Raw genomic sequence first — 22,976 nt, 5'->3', positions numbered from 1 at the left:
GGTGGCCCTGAAGCAGAGGCTTGGCCAAGGCTCTGGGCTGGAGAACAGTGTGCGAGGCACCTACATCACTACGGATGGCCGGGAGGGAAATCTGCTGAGCCAGGGACTTGGAAACCATGCCTTCATTTTACAGATGGATTTGCTGATGCCCAGAGAAGCCAGGTGACTTGTGAAAGGCCAGGAGGCCCATCGGCAGCCAAGCCTGCCCAAAGCCACGGCTCCTCCCCTCCCACAGCAGCTGAGGCAGAGCCCACAACCTCTAAGTAGGCTGGGACTGTGGCAGAGGTGGCTGCTCCTATCACACTGTTGCAGCCATCTCTGCTTCCAGAAAGACATTCTTTTTCCCTTTTTCTTAACCCAGGAAAACCCTGAAGCCACCACAGAAATAATATTTAAGTGACTGCTACTATGCCACTTCACTTAACACTTTATGTGCATTATTCATTTCACCCTAAAATGAATATTAGAAATGGGCCTTTTTATTTTAAGTAATCTCAATGCCCACCTGAAGAAACTGAGGCACATCGAAGTATTTTGTCCAAGGTCATCAGCTAAGTAAGTTGCCTCCAGCAACCAAACCCTTAACTGCTCCACTGCCCTCCCTGACTAGCAGAGCCAAGTCGCCTGACACTCAGGTGGCTGCAATACAAGAGCAAGCTTAGAGGTGGGTTAAAGTGCAGGAAGGATGGCGCCTTTGTCAAAGTGCAATGCAGTCACTCTTTCAGCAAGCTGTCAGGTCACATGAAGCCAGGGAAACAGACAAGGCTTTACTGTATCAACTACTTAAATGCCGAAGCGAAACAGAGTTAAGATTTATGAATCAAATAAGCACTAAGTCATCATGCACTAAAAATCCCCCCCACATATGAAGGACATCTCTGACAGCCGAAGTATCATATTTTGGAAAAACGATATTGTTTCATGAAACATTCAGATGTGGAGAATAAACCCCAAGGCTTAAGAAGAGTTAGACTAACTCGACACTCTGCCAATCTCAGGTGAAATCACGAAATGCAGCTTATTCTTCGCTTCGGCAGCTGTGAAGCAATCCTCTGGGCAATTTCACCCTGTCTGCAGGATGCCTAATTCATGAGGTCCTTCTGGTCCCATCTCTAAATAGCTGGCCCGCCTAGGTCCGAGTTCCTCCCCCAGGGATTCTCACACAGCTAGCCCCTCCTGGGTGGTTTCTGTACACCCACTGAAAGCACCCTTCAGTTCCCCACTGAACGCATCTCCTCAGAGAGGCCCAGGTGATGCCAAAATGGCTTATGGAGGGAATGGGAAGCCAGGACCGAAGCAGAAAAGGTAACCAGCATCAAGAGAGTTTCCAAACTACAACCCTCCTGGCTCCTCTGGTCAGTGAGGCCGCCTCCCTGGCGGTGCAGAAACGGCCCTTGTTAGAGAGAGCGGTGATGAATGGCTGTGTTTTACTGAAGGAAAATTTGCTCTGAGAGCAAAAGAAAATCTCAGTTCAACTATTTTTTTTAATGAATGCTCCTCTTTTAAAATAAGCAAAAGCTATATAAATACCACTGAGTTGTATATGGTTCAAATACAGAACTGGGTAGAGCTGCACTTCTGATATGTTGCAATTAGAGCAGAGTGCAGCTAATCAACATCAACAGCGTTATTGATTCTATCTTATAGATTCTGGGGGATGACTTAACTACACTTACTGATTAAGAAAACATAGTCTTTTAAGTCTTTCTTTGTGTGGCCACATCACTAATCCTCTCCACAGTTTTACAGAGTTCTTGATCAGACCATATAACTTCCTGCTAGAACTACTTTTACACCAACATACAATGAGTTTTAACAAGCCATTTCATTCTACTTATTAGGAATACAATAACAAAAAGCAAGGAACCCTAAAACTGTTTATGTAATAACTAGCACTTCTTCTACTAACAATGCACTTCTTCTACACTTTTAGAAATGAGTTCCATCATGTAGGTAAAACATACCCCCACCAGACTTCTAATTGCACTATTTAAGAATGTTCTCATGTTAGTAGAGTTTTGTGCCTTGGTTGGATTTTATCAGGTGAAAGATGGATCAAATGATTAATTCCAAAACGACGGCAGCAAAATCCCTACCCTGATCAAACTTTTCAGCTGTAACTTTCTCAAAACTAAGCCAGACCAAAGAAAGATTTATCAAGGGGAGCTCTGGAAGCAATCCAGTTCCCGCAGATCGTGATCTGCTTTATCTTCAAGGCCAAAGTCACTGCTGGCTTTTTAATAAGCTCTTAAGGGGCATTTCTATCATCATTTACCTTATCTTGACAACCACTAAGGAAAGGGTTAGTGATCCTCTCAGTTGGGAACTCTAGTTAAAGCAAACATTTTCTTGTTCCCAGATATATTTTGTATAATGTCAGCAAATAGTAACAACGTGGAAAACACAGTTGAATATATTAATCATGTTTCTTCATTTTAAAGAGCACTGTAATGCTACAAATGACCCTTCCCAGACCTTAAGATGTCAATTGTTAATTTATCTCATTTAAAAAGGGAAACCAGATACCACTTCACATCTATCTGGATGGCTTTCATCAAAAACAAAACAAAACAAAAACAGAAAGTAGCAAATCTTGCGAGGACGTAAAGGAACTGGGGTCCTTACCCACTGCCAGTGGGATTGTAAAATGGTGTGGCCACTGTGGTACCATACGGCAGTTCCTCAAAAAAATTAAACATAAAATTACCACATACCCTAGCAATTTCATTTCTGGATATATAACCGAAAGAATTGAAAGCAGGAACTTCAACAGATATTTGCACGTCAGCATTCATAGCAGCATTATTAGTACAACAGTCAAAAGGGGGAAGGAACCCAAATGTCCATGGACGAGTAAATGGATCAACAAAATGTGGACACACTTTTGGAATGGAATACCATTCAGCCTTAAAAAGGAATGAAATTCAGACAACGCTACAATACACGTGAATCTGGAAAACATTATGCTAAGTGAAATAAACCAGAAACAAGAAGATAAATATTTTATGACTTTGCTTATATGAAGTTACCTAGAAACAGAACAGATGTTGCCAGAGGCTGAGAAGGAGCGGAGTTGGCATTTAATGAGTTTCAGTTTTGGAAAATGAAAAAGTTCTGGAGATGCTGGTGGTGAGGACTGTACAACAATGTGAATGGACTTAATGCCAATGAAGGGCATGCTTACAAAAAGGTTACGATGGTAAATTTTGTGTTACATATGTTTTTACTATAATTTTTTTAAAAAGGAAAATTGGATCTAAATAACAATGCTTTCTTTGCAAACTTATAGCTTATAATAAATATTCCTTTTTTTTTTTTTTTTTTGAGACATCTCGCTCTGTTGCCCAGGCTGGAGTACAGCGGCACAATCTCGGCTCACTGCAACCTCCGTCTCCCGGGCTCAAATGATTCTCCTGCCTCAGCCTCCCAAGTAGCTGGACTTACAGGCACACACCACCACACCCAGCTAATTTTTGTATTTAGTAGAGACGTATTTGAGATGTATTTGTATTTTGTAGAGACAGGGTTTCACCATGTTGCCCAGGCTGGTCTCGAACTCTTGGCCTGAAGTGATCTGCCCGCCTCAGCCTCCCCAAGCGCTGGGATTACAGGTGTATAATAAACATTCTACAAACATGAGAAATGATCAAATTTTTGTTTTCTTTTCACAATAGCATGGGTTGTTTAAATCATGTGACCTCCACAAGTCACAAAAAAATTTTTAGAAATCCTCCCATAAACAGAACAAAAACACAAAATCAAGAACAGAGTGGTGAAAACTCCTTCACCTTCCAGATGCCTTCAGATAAACATATCACCACTCCCTTTCACTGTCACCTGGTTCTGTCCTCTCCCCTGGCCCCTCCCTGCCGTCACAGAGACAGAAACTCTCACTTCCTGCCTCAGGTGGACTCCCCACTCTTGTTCAAGAGGAACCCCCACCATTCCATTCGGATTCATTTGGCCCCTCTGGCCCCTTGGGCTCTGAATTCACTCAAACCCTCCAATTCTGAAAAAGACAAAGTTAGCTGCAATCCCCAGGTCTTTCTCCAGTATGGCCTTCTCCTGGAAATGGTTGGTGGCAGGTAACAGGGCTTTACCGCCTGGGGTGAATCATGGGCTCACGATACACTAGTTTATTCCTAGACCTCTCTAATCCTCAATTTACTTATCTGCAATATGTGCAAAATAAATAGTCCCTTTTCCTCCCACAAATGTGATGAGGATTAAATAGATAACAGAAAGCACCTAATACACTTCCTGGCAGATCTTACTCAATACACGTTAGCTACAAATCATAACATTTATTACAGTTTCTCCCTAAGCCAGGTTTCTAGAAATACTGGTCAATACTAATAGTCACCGTTTCTTTTATTTCTTCCCATTTGCTCCTCAACTGCAACCTGCTTTCTGCTACCTCCTCTCCATCCAAACTGTACTAGCAGACGTTACTAATGACCTTGTAATGGAGAAACTGGTACAAGTTCCTTAGTTCTTATCTTTCTAGATATCTCTGCAGTGGCCAGTATGACTGACCACTCACACAACCTTGATAAACACTAGGCAACCGGTTTGGTAACCTGTTTCCCTAACTCCTCCTCCATCCTCAGAATACCTTGGAGGGAGGTGGCAGAAGGGGGTTCTGGGTTCTTATCTTTGTATCACCAGCATCCGGCACAATTCCTGACATACAGAAGACACCCACTGCACACTGAGAGTCCACCTACAATCCCTGTGACTAATACAAGCCTCTGTTAGGCAGAATCTTCCAACAGATGAGTATCATCTAAAGTTCTCCTGGGACCTTTAACTCCCACTGTGTTCACGCTGGAAAGGGTCCCCTACTCACCCTCTATCCTCTCACAGAGCTTGTGCAGGCTTTGCAGGGGGCAGCCCTCGCACAGCTGGGCTGGCGCCTTAGCTGTCTGCTGCACTGCGGCCACCGTGAAGGCCTGTTTCAGGGTCATCATAATTTCATCAACCTAATCAAAGAGAAGAGAAGTTGTAGTCACCAAAAAGTCAATTTGAAATTAGCTGGGCTGAGATGTCAGAAAATCTTTGGAAAAGATTTTTTAAGCTTTAAGAGTTTTCTGTACTACTCTTCACAGGTTGACAGATAATAATTGGAATAACAGCTAGGATTACAGTCTGAAAATACTACAAGTATGCTCAAAGCTCTTAAAGCAGGTAAGGTAAATGATATGGTTTGGCTCTGTCCCCACCCAAATCTCATCTTGAATTGTAGCTCCCATAATTCCCATATGTCATGGGAGGGACCCAGTGGGAGGTAACTGAATCATGGGAGTGGGTCTTTCCTGTGCTGTTCTATGATAGTGAATAAATCTCACGAGATCTGATGGTTTTATAAAGGGCAGTTCCCCTGCACACGCTGCCCTGCCTGCTGCCATGTAAGATGTGCCTTTGCTCCTCCTTCACCTTCCGCCATGATTGTGAGGCCTCGCTGGCCATGTGGAACTATGAGTCCATTAAACCTCTTTCCTTTATAAATTACCCAGTGTCAGGTATGTCTTTATTAGCAGTGTGAGAACAGACTGATACAGTAAAAACTAAAAATACAAACTACTGAGAAAAAAGGCAAACTCCTTTGATCAGATGTCTAAAATGACATTGTAAAATGCTAGACCAGAAGGTGACACTGAACAAGTTCTTCAGAAATAAAAAATATAAAATGCACACCCAATTAAGCTTCAGATGTGTATTAGCTGCTTACTAAATAGTCATAAGTAAATAACTAAAGACAAATAATGATATGTCAATGACTATCTGGTTTTCCCTAAGGACAGAAAAATCAGTGGAGCTAAAATTCCTTATAAAGAAGGTTCCAAGGTAAGAATTGCTTGTCCTCTCTCACCAGAGCCTCATTTGTGCACTGAAACACGTAACAGACAAAATGAAAGCCGCCACCTCCGGAAGACTCCCGACAGATAAACCCAAAGTGGTCCACGTGTCTGATGCCCTGCCGAAGGGAGAGAACGAGATGTTCAGTTGTATCCAGAAGACGCACCATCCTCAGAAATGCACCTCAAGATTTATACAGCACAATTTATTTTACTTTTGATTATCTTTTTGAGATGGAGTTTCACTCTTGTTGCCCAGGCTGGAGTATAATGGCACAATCTCAGCTCACTGCAACCTCTGCCTCCAGGGTTCAAGTGATTCTCGTGCCTCAGCCTCCTGAGTAGCTGGGATTACAGGCATGCACCACCACACCCGGCTAATTTTTGTATTTTTAGTAGATATGGTGTTTCACCATGTTGGTCTCGAACTCCTGACCTCAGGTAATCCACTCACCTCAGCCTCCCAAAGTGCTGGGATTACAGGCGTGAACCACTGCGCCTGGCCTACACAGCACAATTTTAAAAAACACTAGGAAATTACTATTTTCTCTGATATTTTAAAATTTCAAAAAGTCTAAAAACATCTCAAATAAAGTTGGTTTACTAGAATGTTCCTTTGATTACTCCCACAACAATAAGAAAAATAAGATCTGAAAATTCAAGTTTTAGTGCTCATTTTAGTATTTGTTTGTTGTTTTGTTTGAGACATAGGTATTAAAGAATAAAAACCACTCAAAAAATCAAAGGCAGACCAGAGATTCATGAAGAAACACAACTAAGCACATACACACCCAAAGGTTAAAAAAATATTTAAAATATATTTGTATTCCTAAAATAAGTAGGTAAATACTGAAGTGAACTGGAATAAAGAAAGAGTCAAAAATTACATGCACACAGAGTAGAGGAGCTTTTAAACATATTAGGCCAAGGCTCTACCATGGTATCATAAGAGCTATTTTTAATAAATATTAATATGTAAATGTGTTTTAAAATCATCAGCTATCAGAGGCACCTTAATACAGATAAAACGTCTGCCATAAATATTAATACATCAATGTATTCTGAAAGCATCATCATGCAGAGATGTGAGTGCTGATAGCTTAATGTTCAGGTAATCATATAAACTTGTAAACTACACTCTTTAGGAAATTATAAAGCTATCACACAAAAATGTAAACATTTAACATTCATATTTCAACGGAAATAGCAGCAAATCAGGATTAAAAACTCTATGGGTAATCTCACTTTCAGGCCAAATATTTCCCAATAAATGAGCAATCATTAACATGCTTTGCCATCTCAATTAATCTTCTCCAGTAGCAAGTTAAGCATAAGGCTACCACTTAAGGAAATATGATTTAGCAAAGCTTTTTCTTTGTAAATGGTTCCCTATTCAATCTATAAAGAACATTCTTTATTTTCACATTATGCAGAAAAGTCCCTTTTGAATATTTAAGTAGATCACATTATAAATCAACACTGACATTTTCATATTTTATCAAGTATGAAAATGAAAAATCCAGAGTTTAAAAAAAAAAGCAAATATAACCTTAAGTGATCTCATATTTGTTAGGAAGATCCTGAGTAAAACTGGCACAGCTAATCTTAATTGATAGATTCTTCCAAAATCCCTCTATGAAACACCTGGAAGATTATCAAGAAAAAAGTTTTCAAGTAGACACTGTACTCTGAGATAAGCACTATCTATATTTGAAGGGAGAATACTGACAATTGGTACCCAAAAAAGTTATAAATTTTTGTAAAGTAGAAATATATCTAATAAAAAGATATATTTGTGTGAAATGTGTAAATATATATGTGTAATATGCACAAAGACACACACATGTGCATCTGGAAGTCATGACTGTGGACTATTACTACCAATAACTGAGAAAATTAAAAGTAGATCTATTTTGTCCATTACTGTTGCTAAGAGCAAATTTCTTAATTTCAAAATTATATTCATAATTTACCTTAACATACCAAAGCAAAGGAGAAAGAAAAGCGAAACACAAATCAAGTACAGTACTTAGAAAACATACACCTTGTAACCTTTAGCATTTGTTACATGATAGATATTATAGAAATTCATTTAAAAATTCCATTGCAATTGAATAAAAAAACCCATCTCCATTTACCTGAGAGCAAAAGGATATCTCCTTAAAATTTTTCTCCAATGCTATTTTTTTGGTGTCAGGACTGATGAGGTAAACTTCAGACTGGCCAATCTTAAAAGACAAACAAAAAAATCTAGCTTTTCAAACTTTCTCATTTCATGACCTATGAAAATAAAGAATAAAAGGGACAAGCTCCTATAAAATTCTGACTCTATCATCGTAGAAATCATTTCAAAGGTTCCCTCTTATCCTCTGGATTTCAGGTCATAAGAGACATCTATTAGTGCCTTCACCTAGATAAGACAGCCATCTTCCTTGAGATGAAAGAACCAGATATCCAAAAGTTAGCAATAGGCCTCAAGATCCACACATCCCCCTAAAAACTGAGGTCTCCGCATAAGTGAACCTTCCAGAAAACAGAATCTACTCTTTCAAAGCTTCCAAGATACTTTTGAATGATTTTTACTGACAAGTCTTTTTAAATTATTGTTAAAATAATCTACCATTTGTTTAGTACATATTACATGTGAGGCATTCACATACACTAGTGACCGGACCTTTTCAAGTTAGAGTATGAGCATCAATTACAATCCTCTTACTGCCTTGGGACATGCTAATAGACACGCATTATAGGAGACCGCTGTGTTGCAATACCCATCCTACTCTGTGTGCACATGCGTCTGCAGGCTGTGAAAGGCTGCCTTTTAGACTCCTCGTCTCTGGAGCGCTAAGCTTCTTGGGTTTCAGTGTGTTGGTTTCTACAGCTTTAGTTTCTCCTCAGGACCAAGAAGTCAGTGGTCACATGCTGACGCTGCCACTCTTAACTCCCAGACCCATCTCCTCCTCTAAACTCTTTACGCTTTGATGTAAAATACAAATCAGATACACAAGCTTGTTGGAAACTGGGGTGTAAGTCAAGGGGAATTATACTCTCAATGAGGGAGCCCAAGAAACGTGCATTCTGTTTGGGGCAAGGACTTTGCATTCTGAATTGTTTTTGCACACTTACTGTTTCTGAACTGTATTTCAGCCAGCAGAGAGTGGCAGGTAGCCTTTTACTCTTGTCCTTCTGTGGAGACCAAGGATGATGAAAAACTAATTCATTTTTAACATGCAACATCTTTCTAAATTAGACTGTGTCTCTCTCTAGAGTAGGAGCCAACACAATATCCTCCTTATTTGTAAACAACGAATAAGTATCTATTTGGAGTATGTTTAGTCTCTTTAGAAGTCACTGTCTTTACCTACATAATGAAGATAGTCCTTACTTATTTTTAAAAATAACCTTTGAAAATCTCATAAGGTGAGAGGCTCCAAGGCATTATTACTTGGCTATGGCTGGGTTGTAAAGAGCAAGTCAGAATCCAAAGTTGGGTGGGGCTCCTGAGATCCCTCTCCTTCCCCATGGCATCCAAAGGATTGTACATCCCATTAATTTGACTTTCTGCATGTCTGTCCCTTCCACTCCCACTGCACTTACCACAACCCCACTATCTCTCACCTGGACTACTACAACAGCTTCACTCCCCTCCCCATCCTACTCTTGCCCTCCCCCAAGTATCCTGGCTCTGTAGCCAAAGATATTTCACACTGTGTTTTATAGCATGCAGTGACTGCCCACTCCTTTCAGGATAAAAAACAAAACCCTGACCAAGACCCATAAAGTTGTGCCTAATGAAAACAACTTTCATGGGGCTGCCTCCAGTCCCAGCCCCATCTCTACGCACCATCCTTCCTTGTTTTCAGTGCGGCCATCTGGAATTATTTCTCACCCAACAGCTGTGCTCTAGGCACTACCAACGACAGCAGTGAACAGAGAAATGAAAATCCATGCCCTCTTGAAGCCTATCTTCTTGGGGGCATGTGGGACATAAAATCTTTTACTTGTTTATTTGTAATTGTATCAAATGGTAAAAGTGCCATGGAGAAAAATAAAGCAAAAAAGCAGGAAGTGAGGCTGCTATTGGTCTTACTGATACGATTATTCCTCCATGTCAACATTTCAGCAGAGACCTAAAGGAAGCAAGAGGAGGTAAGACCGTGACAACTCGAGGGAAGAATGCTGAGCAAAGGAGGCAGTCAGGCCTCTGGGATTCTCCAGGCACCAGGCACCATCCCTGCCTTTAGGGCCTTCTCATCTGCTGCTCTGTGAGCCCAGAAGACCTTCCCAGGTGGCCACAATGAAACCTTGTGTTAGGTGAAAATCACTTTCTCAAAGAAGCCTTTCCTGATTACCCTGAGAAATGCTCTCAGGCATGCTGTACTTCTCCTCCACGGCATTTACCACAATTATAATTAGATAATTATTTGTGCACTCAGTTGCCTGTCTCCCTTACTGGAATCTAAATTCCATGTGGGCAGAGAACATACTTGTCTTGTTCACGGCTGCATTTCCAGCATGTGGCAAGGGACGTTAGCACAGCAGTCAAACAGTCAGTACTTATAAATAAATGCAGGGAGCAGCTTTCTCAATGTCACCAAGGAAGTTTTTTTAAAAGATGCAGATCACAAATTAAAGCACAAATCTGACTACTCTTTTCGGTACACTAGATCAGTGGTCAAAAGATGAAAACATCAGCCCTATTTACCCTTGGGTGCACCCCCTTGGTTTTAAACCTGCACACATCCACACTGCACTAACCTAGGTAGCTGGTTTTTTACCCCCTGGCCATCTCACCTGTGCCCTGAATTAGACACAAGAAGGAGACTTTACATTTAAGATAATTTTGTTCTCTACAGAACGTCAGTCAGCATTAAGCCAAAGAGAAGGCCAAGGAAGAAACTAGCTCTTCCATTGTCAGAGACCGGCTCGCTGGCGGGACAGCTCCACATCTCATCCGTTCAGACCCAGGGGACTCCCAGGGAGGGCACACCCATTCAGAAGAGCCCAGATCAGCATGGAACCAGGAACCCCACCCACCTGGGACAGCCCCCCATGTCCAGTCCTTTTCTAGCATTTGGCTGTCAATTTAACACTTTTTTTCTAAAAAAAAAAAAAAAAAAAAAAAGCAAAAAAGCAAGCAAGCAATTGGCTAAATTAATATTTCAGTTTGGGTATAAATTTCAAATATAATGTCACTCACAAAGCCACTCTTCCTGATTAGCAAAGGGTAAATGTTTCATAAATAAAAATATTAATAGTAGAGAGGGTGTTTTCCAACTAAAAGATTCTGTTGAAATATATCATCTGAAATTCATATATATTTTTTAAATCTCTCTGCTGGTCTCATTTACACGTTTTCACTGTTCTTTCCACACTGAAAAGGTGTCTTTATAATTACGGGGTGAGATAAAAATTACACATGGGCATGTTTCTCCCTGATGACTGTAAAGGCTTATGGCTAAAGGAAGGAGCTTATCCTAAGAATAGAATTGTTCAGCATGAAAATATATGGATTCACACATAAATCAAAAGCAATTGACTAAGAATCTTCGCTCCATAAAGCAGATTTTCTCTTGAAAGCGTATGGCAGACTGGGGCTGTGCACGAGCTGGGTGATATTTTACCGTGAAGAGCATAGTTCGATTTTCCTCGATATCTGTGGGCTGCACAATATTGTGTCCGCTAATGAGGTGGTTCTCAATGTCGCTCTCCTCGAAGGAGCTGAAGAAGCCGCTGCTTCGGAGGCCCCCATCCTGCAGCTCCTTCCTAAAGGCCAGCGAGCGCAGGCCGGGCTGGGAGAAGGACTTGCGCATGGGCCTGCGCCCAGGCTCCTGGCTCCCTGTGGGCGCGGCATGGGGCGGGTTGGGGCGGGGGCTCTCGGACCCCCGGCTGCCGCTGACGTGATTGAACTTCTCGATGCACTCGTCGATCAGGGCCGGCGGAGCCTTCTTGTGCGCCACCGTCACGCGGCCGCAGAAGAGCACCTCGAACTTCTTGGAAAACGTGTCGTCGAACTCGGACGGGCAGTGCAGCTCCTCCTGCCGGGCGATCTTCCCCGCCTGACGGATGGAGCTGATGATCTCAGGCACCTGAGGAGAGAGGGAGGAGTGTTATTTGGACCATGCAGTGTGGCTGGCACTCACGGAATGAATGCACCATGCTCTTTCGGGACGCCCCGCTGGCTACTCCACTGCGGAGCACTGGAGGAGGAGCCCACTGGAGGAGGAGCCCACGGGAGGGGACTAGGAATGTCTTCCCATGGGAGGTGAACACACAGCTTCCACAGAAAAGAGAAGGGGGACGACACTTATGAAGCACCTCTTACCTGCCAAGGGCTGCGCTGGAGGATTTACATGCCCACAGCACCCTGCCAGGTTAAACCACCAGCCCGGGAACACACACAGCCCAACCTAGCAGGCCTTGGATTCAAGCCCAGGCTGGTCCCACTCCAAAGCTAAAGGCCTCCTCTGGAGAAGCTGTCGCCTCCCAGAGAAGTCTGTCTCCAACGTGGTTCACAAAACATGACTCAATTATTCTAGATCTCATGGCAGTATACTTTGGAAAGTCTTCTTTAATAAATGGTGGGATGAAGAAGACAAAGGCTCTGAAATTATCTCATAAATTATTTATTCAAATCCCAGCACCATTATTTCCTTCCATGACAACTCAGTCCTATATTTCCTAGCAGGTGAATAGTGACTAGCATGTCAACAAAGCTAGGAGGTTTTAATCAAGGACTGAGTAACCCATGACTAATATTATCACAGCAAACAGGCTCACCAGGGATTCTTCACATGGAGACTATAAAGCTTTTGGTTTCTAATGCTGAAAATCATGATTAAAAGAATGTAATAAAAGATCTCATCTGCCACGGTGTTGTCCCTACTGCTACATCCTCTCATCATTAACCTCTGAGAAGGTTCTTCAAAGCAGCATAGACATAAAGATGAATCCGCACGGCAGTGAATGAAACAGCTGTGCAATTGCTCAGATGATGGACAGCCACAACACTAATATTTGTGGCCGGGCATGGATTTAAACAAGGCCAAGGCAGGCATAAATTTAATCTTCAAAAGGGCCTACTTTTTGTTATGACCTAACACCTAAACCAATTTTTTCCATTTTTCTATATAAGGAAAATTCAACTTAAGGCCCAATACCCACAGGCCCTATGTCTTTTTAACAACATTATAGAGAAATTTTAAAAATCCCCCTTCCAATTCAGGTCAAAGATCAACACATACAGTAAAGGAGGTGGTTTTAAATTTTAAAAGTATCCTTATATTCAGTGTTCATGACATAATTCCCAAAACCAATGACTCGAAAGATTTTTCTCTTTGTGACTTCATATCAAATACACCTTAAAGATCTCTCTGTCATAAAGATTATGACTATTCTTTCAAGGTATTTTATCACACAAAGAGTCAAAAGATCTTTAGGAAAGTTTTATATTTTAAATAATTGATACCTGATGAGACCTAAATGATTTTAAAAGCCAAAATTTCAGCCAGGCACAGTGGCTCATGCCTGTAATATCCCAGCACTTTGGGAGGCCAAGGAGGGCAGATCAGGAGGTCAGGAGTTTGAGACCAGCCTAGCCAACATAGTGAAACCCCGTCTCTACTAAAAATACAAAAAATTAGCTGGGCGTGGTGGCAGGTGCCTGTAATCCCAGCTACTTGGGAGGCCGAGGCAGGAGAATTGCTTGAACCTGGGAGGCGGAGGTTGCAGTGAGCCGAGATTGTGCCACTGCACTCCAGCCTGGGTGACAGCACAAGACTGTCTCAAAAAAAACAAAATAGCCAAAATTTCAACAGGTCAAGCATCTGTCTGCACTGAGCATTTGCTTGGTTATAGCCCACTTTTATACTGCCAAATAATCATACATCATACAGAGGCCTAAAAACTGTTGGTCAATTATAAAAAGAAGACAGGACAGAGAGAAGAGAGCATGAAGTCTAGGTTTCATTCACATCTTTGCCAATGGTTCACAACAGAAGCCTGGTAAAAACTTAGCCACAGTTAGACTGGGCATGTTAGTGCACACCTGTAATCCCAGCACTTTGGGAGGCCAAGGCAGGCGGATCGCTTGAGCTCAGGAGCTCAAGACCATCCTGGGCAAAATGGCGAGACCTCGTCTCTATACAAAATACAAAAATGAGCCAGCCAAGGTGGTGTGTGCCTGCAGTCCCCACTACTCCTGAGGCAGGAGTATTGCTGGAGCCCAGGAGATGGAGGCTGCAGTAAGCCAAGACAGTACCACTGCACTCCAGCCTGGGTGACTGAGACCTTGTCTCAAAACAAAAAACAACAACAACAACAACAAAAAGCCATAGTTACTCTCCAAAAAGGAGTTTATAAGATTTTCCTGGTAAAAGTGATTTCTGTAAAGAACATTTGTCAAACAAAAATAATCAATTTATACAAGAACCTTGCCACTCTTCTAAGCAAGTGTGTAAGATTATTTTATCAAGTCATGTGAGTCTTCCCAATTACTAACCCCACTCTGAACAGAAAATTCAAAGCTTATTCAGTCCTCTGAGGCTTATGAAAATACCTGACGTTTCTACATGCTGTGTCTTCTGCTGCATCTGAAGTGAGCAGTGATGTCTTTCATTATGTATCAAAGGAGAGAGAAAATGTGTGAAGTCACATGAATTTATTGGTGACTCAGTAGTAAATGGTACAAACAAAAAGATGACACAAAGTAGATCACTTAACCATCCCCTGGATTCCCAGGGTCAGAAGAAACTGAAGAATACCTCATAACTTGGTCACGATCGAGGTTGTGGTAGTTTTTTTTCCAAGGACCAATCTCTCCTATCCTTTACTCAGAATCTTAAAAAGACACACTTTAGTCAAAGACCAAAGTCTCTCTCTCCTTGCTCTGGTAAGTTTTAGTATTCAGGCATAATTGAGCTCAAGGTTCTCATGCTCAGGGTAAGGTGTGCCCCGTCATTCAGAAGCACCAAGAAGTTATGTGTAATACAGATATAAAGGAGATAAATGAGGTCTAACAATTTCAGAACATTTGAAGGCAAAGGGCATATTGCCAAATATAGTTTCAACAACAAATTGCAAATAGTCAAAAAGCCTAATTCCATTTAAACATTACTTTAAGTTAGTCAAGTATACTAAGAGACTAAATAAAAAATGGGTTCTATCTGTGTGTAAGTTTATAAAACCCTCTACCAGAATGGACCTGGGGCACTGTTTTTTCTTTTTCTTTTTTTTTTTTTTTGAGATGGAGTTTCGCTCTTGTTGCCCAGGCTGGAGTGCAATGGGGCGATCTCAGCTCACTGCAACCTCTGCCCCCTAGGTTCAAGCAATTCTCCTGCCTCAGCCTCCCGAGTAGCTAGGATTACAGGCATGCACCACCACACCCGGCTAATTTTGTATTTTTTCGGTAGAGATGGGGTTTCTCCATGTCGGTCAGGCTGGTCTTGAACTCCTGACCTCAGGTGATCCACCCGCCTCAGCCTCCCAAAGTGGTGGGATTACAGGCGTGAGCCACTGCGCCCAGCCTCTGAGGCACTATTTTCTAAAAAATGAAGGCATAATGTCCACTCGTGATAAAATCCTGAATTCTTTATCCTTCTACCTCTGTGCTGGACTCACCTATTTGCATGGAGGACTTGAGTCATTTACTTCATTTTATTTCTATACATTTTTCTAGGCATCTCTAGATGCCAGAGCCAGGGATTCAGAAATATGAGATGAATGTAAATGAGTCCCTGCCCAGAGGAGGAGATTTAATTAGGATCCTTTACGGTAATTGAGATGGGGCATGTTGAGAGCCTGAACTGAGAACTAAGCACTGAAGGCTGAGAGGAAGGTTGAGAGAAAGGCTGAATGAAAGATTCTGGAAGACAGGACCAACAGGATTTGGTGGTGACCTGGATAGGGGGCTGAGGATATTGAAGATGGGGCGTGGTACCCAGGGCTCTGGCTTAGGCTTCTGTGTGGATGACTGTGCCATTAGCTCACAGAGGGAGTGCAGAGTGGAGAAGGTTTGGGGAGACAGTGCAATGAGTTCTGCTTTTGTCTATGTTAAGACCAGGAGGACTTGAAAGTAAAGGCATCTAGCTGGGTAAGTGGGCCTAGAGTCCAAGACAGGGAGTCTAAGCTGGACATGAGCAGCTCACATCCGGGAGGGAAAGTAAAGGAAGGGAGTGCCAAGACAGGCCCCTGGGATACCCCAACATTTCAGGTGTAGAGAAACTAAGGAATCGCAGGCAGAGAAGATGGGGACCTGGGGGGAGGCAAGGATGAGGTTAGAGATGCCCAGAAAGGGGACACTCCATCTTCAAGAAAAGGAGTCAGCAACTTACAACAGGCTAAGGGCTGAGAGAGCTGGCTGGAGCTTTGGCTCATACAGATAAGTAAAAATAAATAAGGCGGAAGACAATACTAAACCCCCAAAATAAACATGCCTAACTGAAAAATGTCCTCAAGTAAAACTTTATTTAGTCTAAATACAATTACAATATTTACTGCAAAACACAGATCCTTTTAGGGCAAATACACTGAGGCCAGTGGATTTATTCCCACTGATATGATCTGGGTACTTTTAGTGAAAATCTTTTTTTAGTTTTGTTGGAGCAATAGTATCTACGTCACTTCTGTTTGCAGACGAAGTAAATCAAAACCAACTATAGCACAAACAAGAACCCAAAAAGCATCCTATTGGGACAGATTCAATAAGGGTGTGGGGCTTGGTTTTAATTTTCTTTTAATGAAGAAACAGGCCTTATTTAGATACATAAAAATTAAACTCCTCTTCTGCCAACCTATTTGAGTTTATACTAAAACTCAATTTTGAAAGTAAATCTGCATTTTGCTCACAACCAAAACAAGTTTCTTTGTTCACATACTAACAAATGCACAGTAACGTATGAAGTTTCTGAAGCATGCATAAGTGAATACTGTTTCATATGTAGCCAGATAATGACATCCCAAGAGAATTAGAAATATTCAGTTCTGTAAATAAAGTCCTTATTTAAACATTTGGCTCAACTTGCTTTTTAAGGATTTAGGGATTATAAAGGATTATAAATACACTGCAAGTGTAATTTTATTCACAAGGATTTAGGAAAGAGCTCCTGAAACAATATTTAGAATAAAAAGTCATTTTACTTTACATTTGCTGCTTTGTTTTTCTGTCAATGAGTAAGAAACAAATATTAAATAAGTCTGAAGCACTGTGTATTTAAAATTCTAGCATTTTTCCCGTTATATGATGGTAACACATTCTAAGACTTCAAAAATATGGCCGGACACATTGTGTTTTTTCCCTTAGATGAAATGCTTTCTCATTGTAAGGAGTTCAAATGAGCACTTCACACACAAAAAAATGCTACGTAATCATTGTCCAGAAGGAACAGATTTGTGGCTTGTTTTTACTGACAAGCAGTTATTTGTATTTGTTGGTCATAAGGTATAAAGGAAGGGGGTAAAAACTAAATTAAACCAAGTATTTCCTCACTCTATCTTACATGCCTTTAATTTCATGCAAAACACTTGAGAAAATATGAGTGCCTATTACTTAAATCATTTAAACAGAAAATACCATCAGTTGCTATCTAGATAGGATACAGGTAAACATTCATATTATGCAGCAGCTCAGCCTGACAGGACTAGATTCAATCATGAAGATTTGAATATGCCTCCTACAATGAGTAAGACGTGATTCCCTCTGACTTTAGGAGGCTCACGCATATGTGATTTCTAATATAAGGTGACAGGTGCCAGAACACAAACATGGGCGAAGGCACAGAAGGCCGCTCCTGTGCGGTGGTCTGTCTTGGCTCTTTTGCTTCACGCTGTGGTGATCTAATGCCTCAATGACTACTTCATGCTTACAGTTAGACAACAGGTCAGATTAATGTGTTACATCTTCTCAAGGAGAGATCAGGTGTCCCTGTTAGCTGGCTGAGGAGGCATCTGGGCATAGGTGAAGTGCTAATGACTGTTAGCCCCTGACACAGGGGCCCCTTTTTCATCCCCTCTGCCTTATCTTTCTGTCCTTTGGGTCTTGATCTTTCTTCCCATGTAAAACAGAAGTAGCATTATTCAGCTTCCCTGGTTCTGAAATGGCAAACTGGATAAGCTGTTAGTAGCTTTTAAACCCCACAGAGATGATCTATGCAAACACAAAACACAGTTTGTACTCCAAAATAATTGTTTAAAAGATCACTACAACCTTCTGACTGACCAACACCTTTCTACAAACATTTAAAACTATGAAACCACAAAAGAAGTAATCGAATGGCTGTAGGAGCTAAAAGAGGGTGGGAGGAGGTGAGAAAGAAAAAGGAAGATTGCACTGTAAGGATATGAAATTATTTCGTAGGTTTTCTAAAATAGTTTTTAAAACTTAAAATGTTGGGTGGCCAGCATAAATATAGATAGACTTCATGGAATCACTGAATATTCGATCTGGATGAGAATATAAGTCCTCAAAGTCCAGCCCCTTCACTGAAAGTACTGATTCTCAACTCAAATGTGCCTGCACATGGGAATGGCCAGTATTTTCAAGCCCTGATGTCCAGGTCCACTCACCTAAATGAAGCAGCTTGTTTGGAGATGGGGCCCTCACTCCCGCAGTTTTCAAAGTGCCCTACCCTGGCTGTTCTAATGGGCAGCCAGAGTCCAGAAGCCTGGCTTCATCAGCTGTCCTTTGTCACATCCCAGGGAAGGCAGTGCTTCATAGGAAGGCCTCCTCCGCATGCCACCCACAGCACCATCCTACCCAAGTCCATTTCATTATGGAGGCCCTTGGCAAACTGTGAACAGCAAGAAGGGCAGCCAAACTGCACAGATCCCTACCATGCTTACCGCAGAGATGAACAAACTGGCGAACACAAAAAAGACTGAATCTGTCTAGACAGAGGGAATAAAGCAGCACATAAATGACTAAACAGGGTGGAAAGCAAGTGCTACAGAAGTACTAAGGAGGTTAAGAGGATAGAGAAATGCAAAATCTCAGTACAGGGTGCATTTCAAATAAGTTATTAAAAGCAGATAGGGACAGGGAGTAGTGGTTCACACCTGTAATCCTAGCACTTTGGGAGGCTGAGGTGGGTGGATCATCTGAGGTCAGAGTTCGAGACCAGCCTGACCAACAAGGTGAAACCCTGTCTCTACTAAAAATACAAAAATTAACCAGGCGTGGTGGCAGGCGCCTGTAGTCCCAGCTACTTGGGAGGCTGAGACAGGAGAACTGCTTGAACCCGGGAGGCAAAGGTTGCAGTGAGCTGAGATCTCACCACTGCACTCCAGCCTGGGCGACACAGCAAGACTCCGTCTCAAAAAATTAATAAATAAATAAAATAAAAAAATAAAAAGTAAAAGCAGATAGGATGCCAAACATTTACCAAACCCCGCCCTTCTTAAAATAAAACCAGTCACCAGGTGTGGGTGAGGAAAGTCAAGTCCAGGGACTCCAGTTCCTTGCCACTCAAGAAATGTCTTCTCTTTCAGAATATGCCCTACGCATGTCTCGTCTCAGTGCTCAGCTATTTGGTGAAGTCGCCAGGCCGACTGATTCCAAGTCTATGAAAGTGGTGACACTGTTTGGTGAACCACCCTTGGCCAAGAAGAAGGAGACTTATGACTGGGTATCCAGATGACAACACTTACTCCACACTCATGGGAACACTCTGGTTTCTTGGATTCTGCAGAGATGAGCATCAGGATTTTAAGGATGAGCAAAGATGACAAAAGAAGCTTCGTGGAAAGGGGAAACCAAAGAAAGGAGAGGGGAAAAGAGCAGCATAAAAGAAATAGTGTTGGGCCAGGCGCAGTGGCTCACGCCTGTAATCCCAGCACTTTGGGAGGCCAAGGTGGGCGGATCACAAGGTCAGGAGATTGAGCCCATCCTGGCTAACATGGTGAAACCCCATCTCTACTAAAAATACAAAAAAATTAGCCGGGCATGGTGGCACATGCCTGTAGTCCCAGCTACTCGGGAGGCTGAGGCAGGAGCATCGCTTGAACCTGGAAGGCAGAGGTTGCAGTGAGACGAGATTGTGCCACTGCACTCCAGCCTGGGTGACAAAGCAAGACTCCGTCTCAAAAAAAAAAAAATAAAAATAGCGTTGGTCCCTCAAGAGGGAAAATTTCTTCCTCTGTGGCAGAGAGAAGAAAATGCATCTACTGTCTTTCCACATATTGGAGGAATGTCATCTTCCTAAAGGAAGGTTGTTTGGAGGTTATCATCTCCTTGTTGAAGTCTAATCCAGTTAAATGGTGACTGGTTTCTTGAACACACTTTAACTGTGCAAAATTATTTTGGCCTTGGCTGTGTAATGTAAGGTTTACCTAATTCTGTAATGAAATGAATACATAAAAAAAAAAGTCACCAAAGCCTCCTGGAATTCCAAACTGATTCTATTTTTTTCTCCATAAAAAAGGAGATTTAATAAAATTTTAGCTCATATCAAAAATTTTTAACAACCACAGCCAAACTGCAATTCATGTTTGAATGCTTGCACCTTATTCCCATGCCCTCTCTGCTCCCTGCTATGTAAAATGAGAAAGGGCTGTAATCACATACAATACAAGTGGACAAAGAAATAGGACCAAAAAACACGGGTAATTTGCAAAGTATCTACACAACGCCTCATACACGGGTCTAATGTGTCACTCAGAGGTGACTGTGCTTCTCTGGAAATGCGGTTTTCTATCATGGCATCATGTCTTCTCCATGTCAGTCCCCTGGCATGGCAGCAGTGGGACTGGAGTTGCTCCCCAGTGACTGGGGCAGCTGAGAAGTCACATGGCCTTGCTGGCTCTCTGGGGTTCACATCCAGCTTTGCTTACCTATAAACAGAATCTGCCTCAATGAAAAACACAGCGAAGGAATTTTTTGGGTTTTAGCCAGATCTCTGAGGGCAGGACTTCATTTCTAAGGTAAAAGATAAAGCTTTCCTCCCTCAGAGGAACTAAGGAGAAAAGAAAAGTTCCCTGTACGGGGCTCAGGCCAGAAGCCACAAGAAACAGAGATATCCCCCAGGAGGCTGCACTGCTGTCTCAGAAGCCAGGCTAGGGGATCACAAGCACACCCAGACATAAACACCAGGGAAGGAAAACATCTCTGAACACTCCCTACTGAAGCTGCAAACAGCCTAGTCTTTCAAATCAAATCATAACCTTAATTCTCACATAATGTACAATACCCAAGATTCAGGTAGAACTAGCCCCAGACAGCCAGCACCTTACGATCTCACTCTGTGTATTTAAACCACAACAAATGAGATCAATGTATCAGAATTGCAACAACTACTGAAAAATGTAAGCTTTGCTCTTGCATTCTTCCCTTCCCTATCCTCTTGCTTTAGGAGGAAAATAAAGCACACATTTATATCTCCGGAGCGCCCTCCTCTTACACACCCTTTTTCCGCATCCTGGCGCCTCCAATCCAAACCAGCACCAGCAGAGGTGTTGTTAGGCTCAACAGAAAGGTCAATCATTTCATAACCAAGAAGATGCAAGACGGTTACTGCTGAACAGAAAGGCGGGGGAGATGGAAGGAGAAGAACACTTTGCTCTCTCCCTCCCCCTCCCTGCCAGGGAGCCAGGTCAGACCCTTCTTCTGGGCTCGTTAAGTTGCTGCTGAGGCATCCTGCCTTGGCATAAAAGGGCTAACCTCAAGAACCAAGGAAAACAAATATTCATGTTTTATCGTTTTTCAATAATCTATCCTTTTTGAACACAGCTACAAAATGTACTCTTTAATTATCTTCGGTTTCTAAAAATTAGTTCAATACACATCCACATAAAAGAAAAACAGGAAAACATAAAGTTGCCCATAATCCCTGGAAACATCTACAGTTAACAATCTGGCTTTTCTGTTGTGTAGTTCTTTTTGTACACTTAATGGTAATTTACCAATTTTTTTAAGTGGGATCATAGTGTTCTGCAACTAACTTTTATCATCGAGGGCATATTTCACTAGAACCCATATTAGAACCATCTCATTCCTTTCTGATAGGTAATTAAGGCATTGATTTCATTAACTGCAAACACTGTACAAAAAGAAAGTACAAGATTTCTTTTTTGTTTAAAAAAAAGGCATATTCAGGATCCATCAGGCACTCTGCTCAATAATAAAGCATTTTGGTAAATGTGTGATGAGTATAAATCCCAACCTTTGCATAAACTGCCAGGACTGCTAATTGCATTTCAGTGTAAGAAAATTGTTTAGTGTGTGCAGGTTGAGGGAGGGAGGGAAGTACAAAGATATGAGAGTGAGCCCAGTACTGCTTACTAGACCACAAACATTCCATCCGGAGGGAGCCAGGGATCTGGAGCAGTAACTAAAACAGAATAACCTTTAAAAGAGTAGAGATGAACTCTCATTGCTGGTCACAACTATCAGGAGAAAGTCAGCCCTAACTGCTAGGCAGCTGAAGCTATGAATGTGTGATGCTGACAGAACCTATGGGGAACTCTGTAGCTTGGAATGCTGAAATAAGCTGCAAGCACTGCTTTGGGCAAGCCACCTGAGCTCTAGGAACCTCGACTCCTCTTCTACTAAAATGAGACATTACCAGCTACCTTGGAGGGTCATTTTGAGGACAAAATTAAATATGAAAGTTTAGCATAGAGCCTAGCCTATAATAGCTCCCAATAAATGCTAGCTGTTACCTTGATGTTTGTAAGGTAAGAAAAGGCCAACTCTTTTTTTTTTTTTTTGAGACAGGGTCTTGCTCTGTTGCCCAGGCTGGAGTATAATGGGCACAATCATAGCTCACCACAGCCTCAACCTCTCAGGCTTGAGCGATTATCCCATTTCAGCCTCCCAAGTAGCTGGAACTGCAGGTGCATGCCACCATGCCTGGCTAGCTTTTTTGTTTTTTGTAGAGATGGGTTTTCACCATATTGCCCAAGCTGGTCTTAAACACCTGGGCTCAAGGGATCTTCCCACCTCAGCCTCCCAAAGTGCTGAGATTATAGGTATGAGCCACCACATCTGACTGCCAACTTTATTAAAATATCAGTACCTAGAGGCAACAAGCTTCCATCTACCTTTCAGTACAGAACGAATAATAAATGACAAAAATAATTTCTATAATATCAGCAGGCAATAGATAATGCCAGTCATATTCAAACCTT

At 42.0% G+C, this 22,976-nt stretch overlaps 1 protein-coding gene and 1 pseudogene across 20 annotated transcripts in view; one reads left to right on the top strand and one right to left on the bottom strand.

Moving 5' to 3' along the window:
* The window catches only part of TBC1D1 (TBC1 domain family member 1), a 248,728-nt gene that overhangs the window by 111,583 nt on the left and 114,169 nt on the right, over window positions 1–22,976 (bottom strand). For all 20 annotated transcript variants that reach the window (XR_010156534.1, XR_010156536.1, XR_010156537.1 and 17 more), the window contains 4 exons: window positions 11,483–11,947; window positions 7,997–8,086; window positions 5,873–5,977; window positions 4,850–4,982 (listed from right to left, as the gene is read on the bottom strand). Coding sequence is in view for 16 of the 20 variants with exons in the window: in XM_009447499.5 (XP_009445774.3) it covers window positions 4,850–4,982; window positions 5,873–5,977; window positions 7,997–8,086; window positions 11,483–11,947 (793 nt within the window). In the remaining 4 variants the exon portion in view is untranslated. The remainder of the gene's footprint in view (window positions 1–4,849; window positions 4,983–5,872; window positions 5,978–7,996; window positions 8,087–11,482; window positions 11,948–22,976) is intronic.
* LOC100614020 (small ribosomal subunit protein mS33-like) lies at window positions 19,325–19,646 on the top strand (annotated as a pseudogene).

The sequence above is a fragment of the Pan troglodytes genome, chromosome 3 (genome assembly GCF_028858775.2).
Source record: "Pan troglodytes isolate AG18354 chromosome 3, NHGRI_mPanTro3-v2.0_pri, whole genome shotgun sequence".
NCBI classification, from domain to species: domain Eukaryota; kingdom Metazoa; phylum Chordata; class Mammalia; order Primates; family Hominidae; genus Pan; species Pan troglodytes.
The sequence above is the reverse complement of the archived record's forward strand: the minus strand, read 5'-3'. Positions and strand labels throughout refer to the sequence as shown.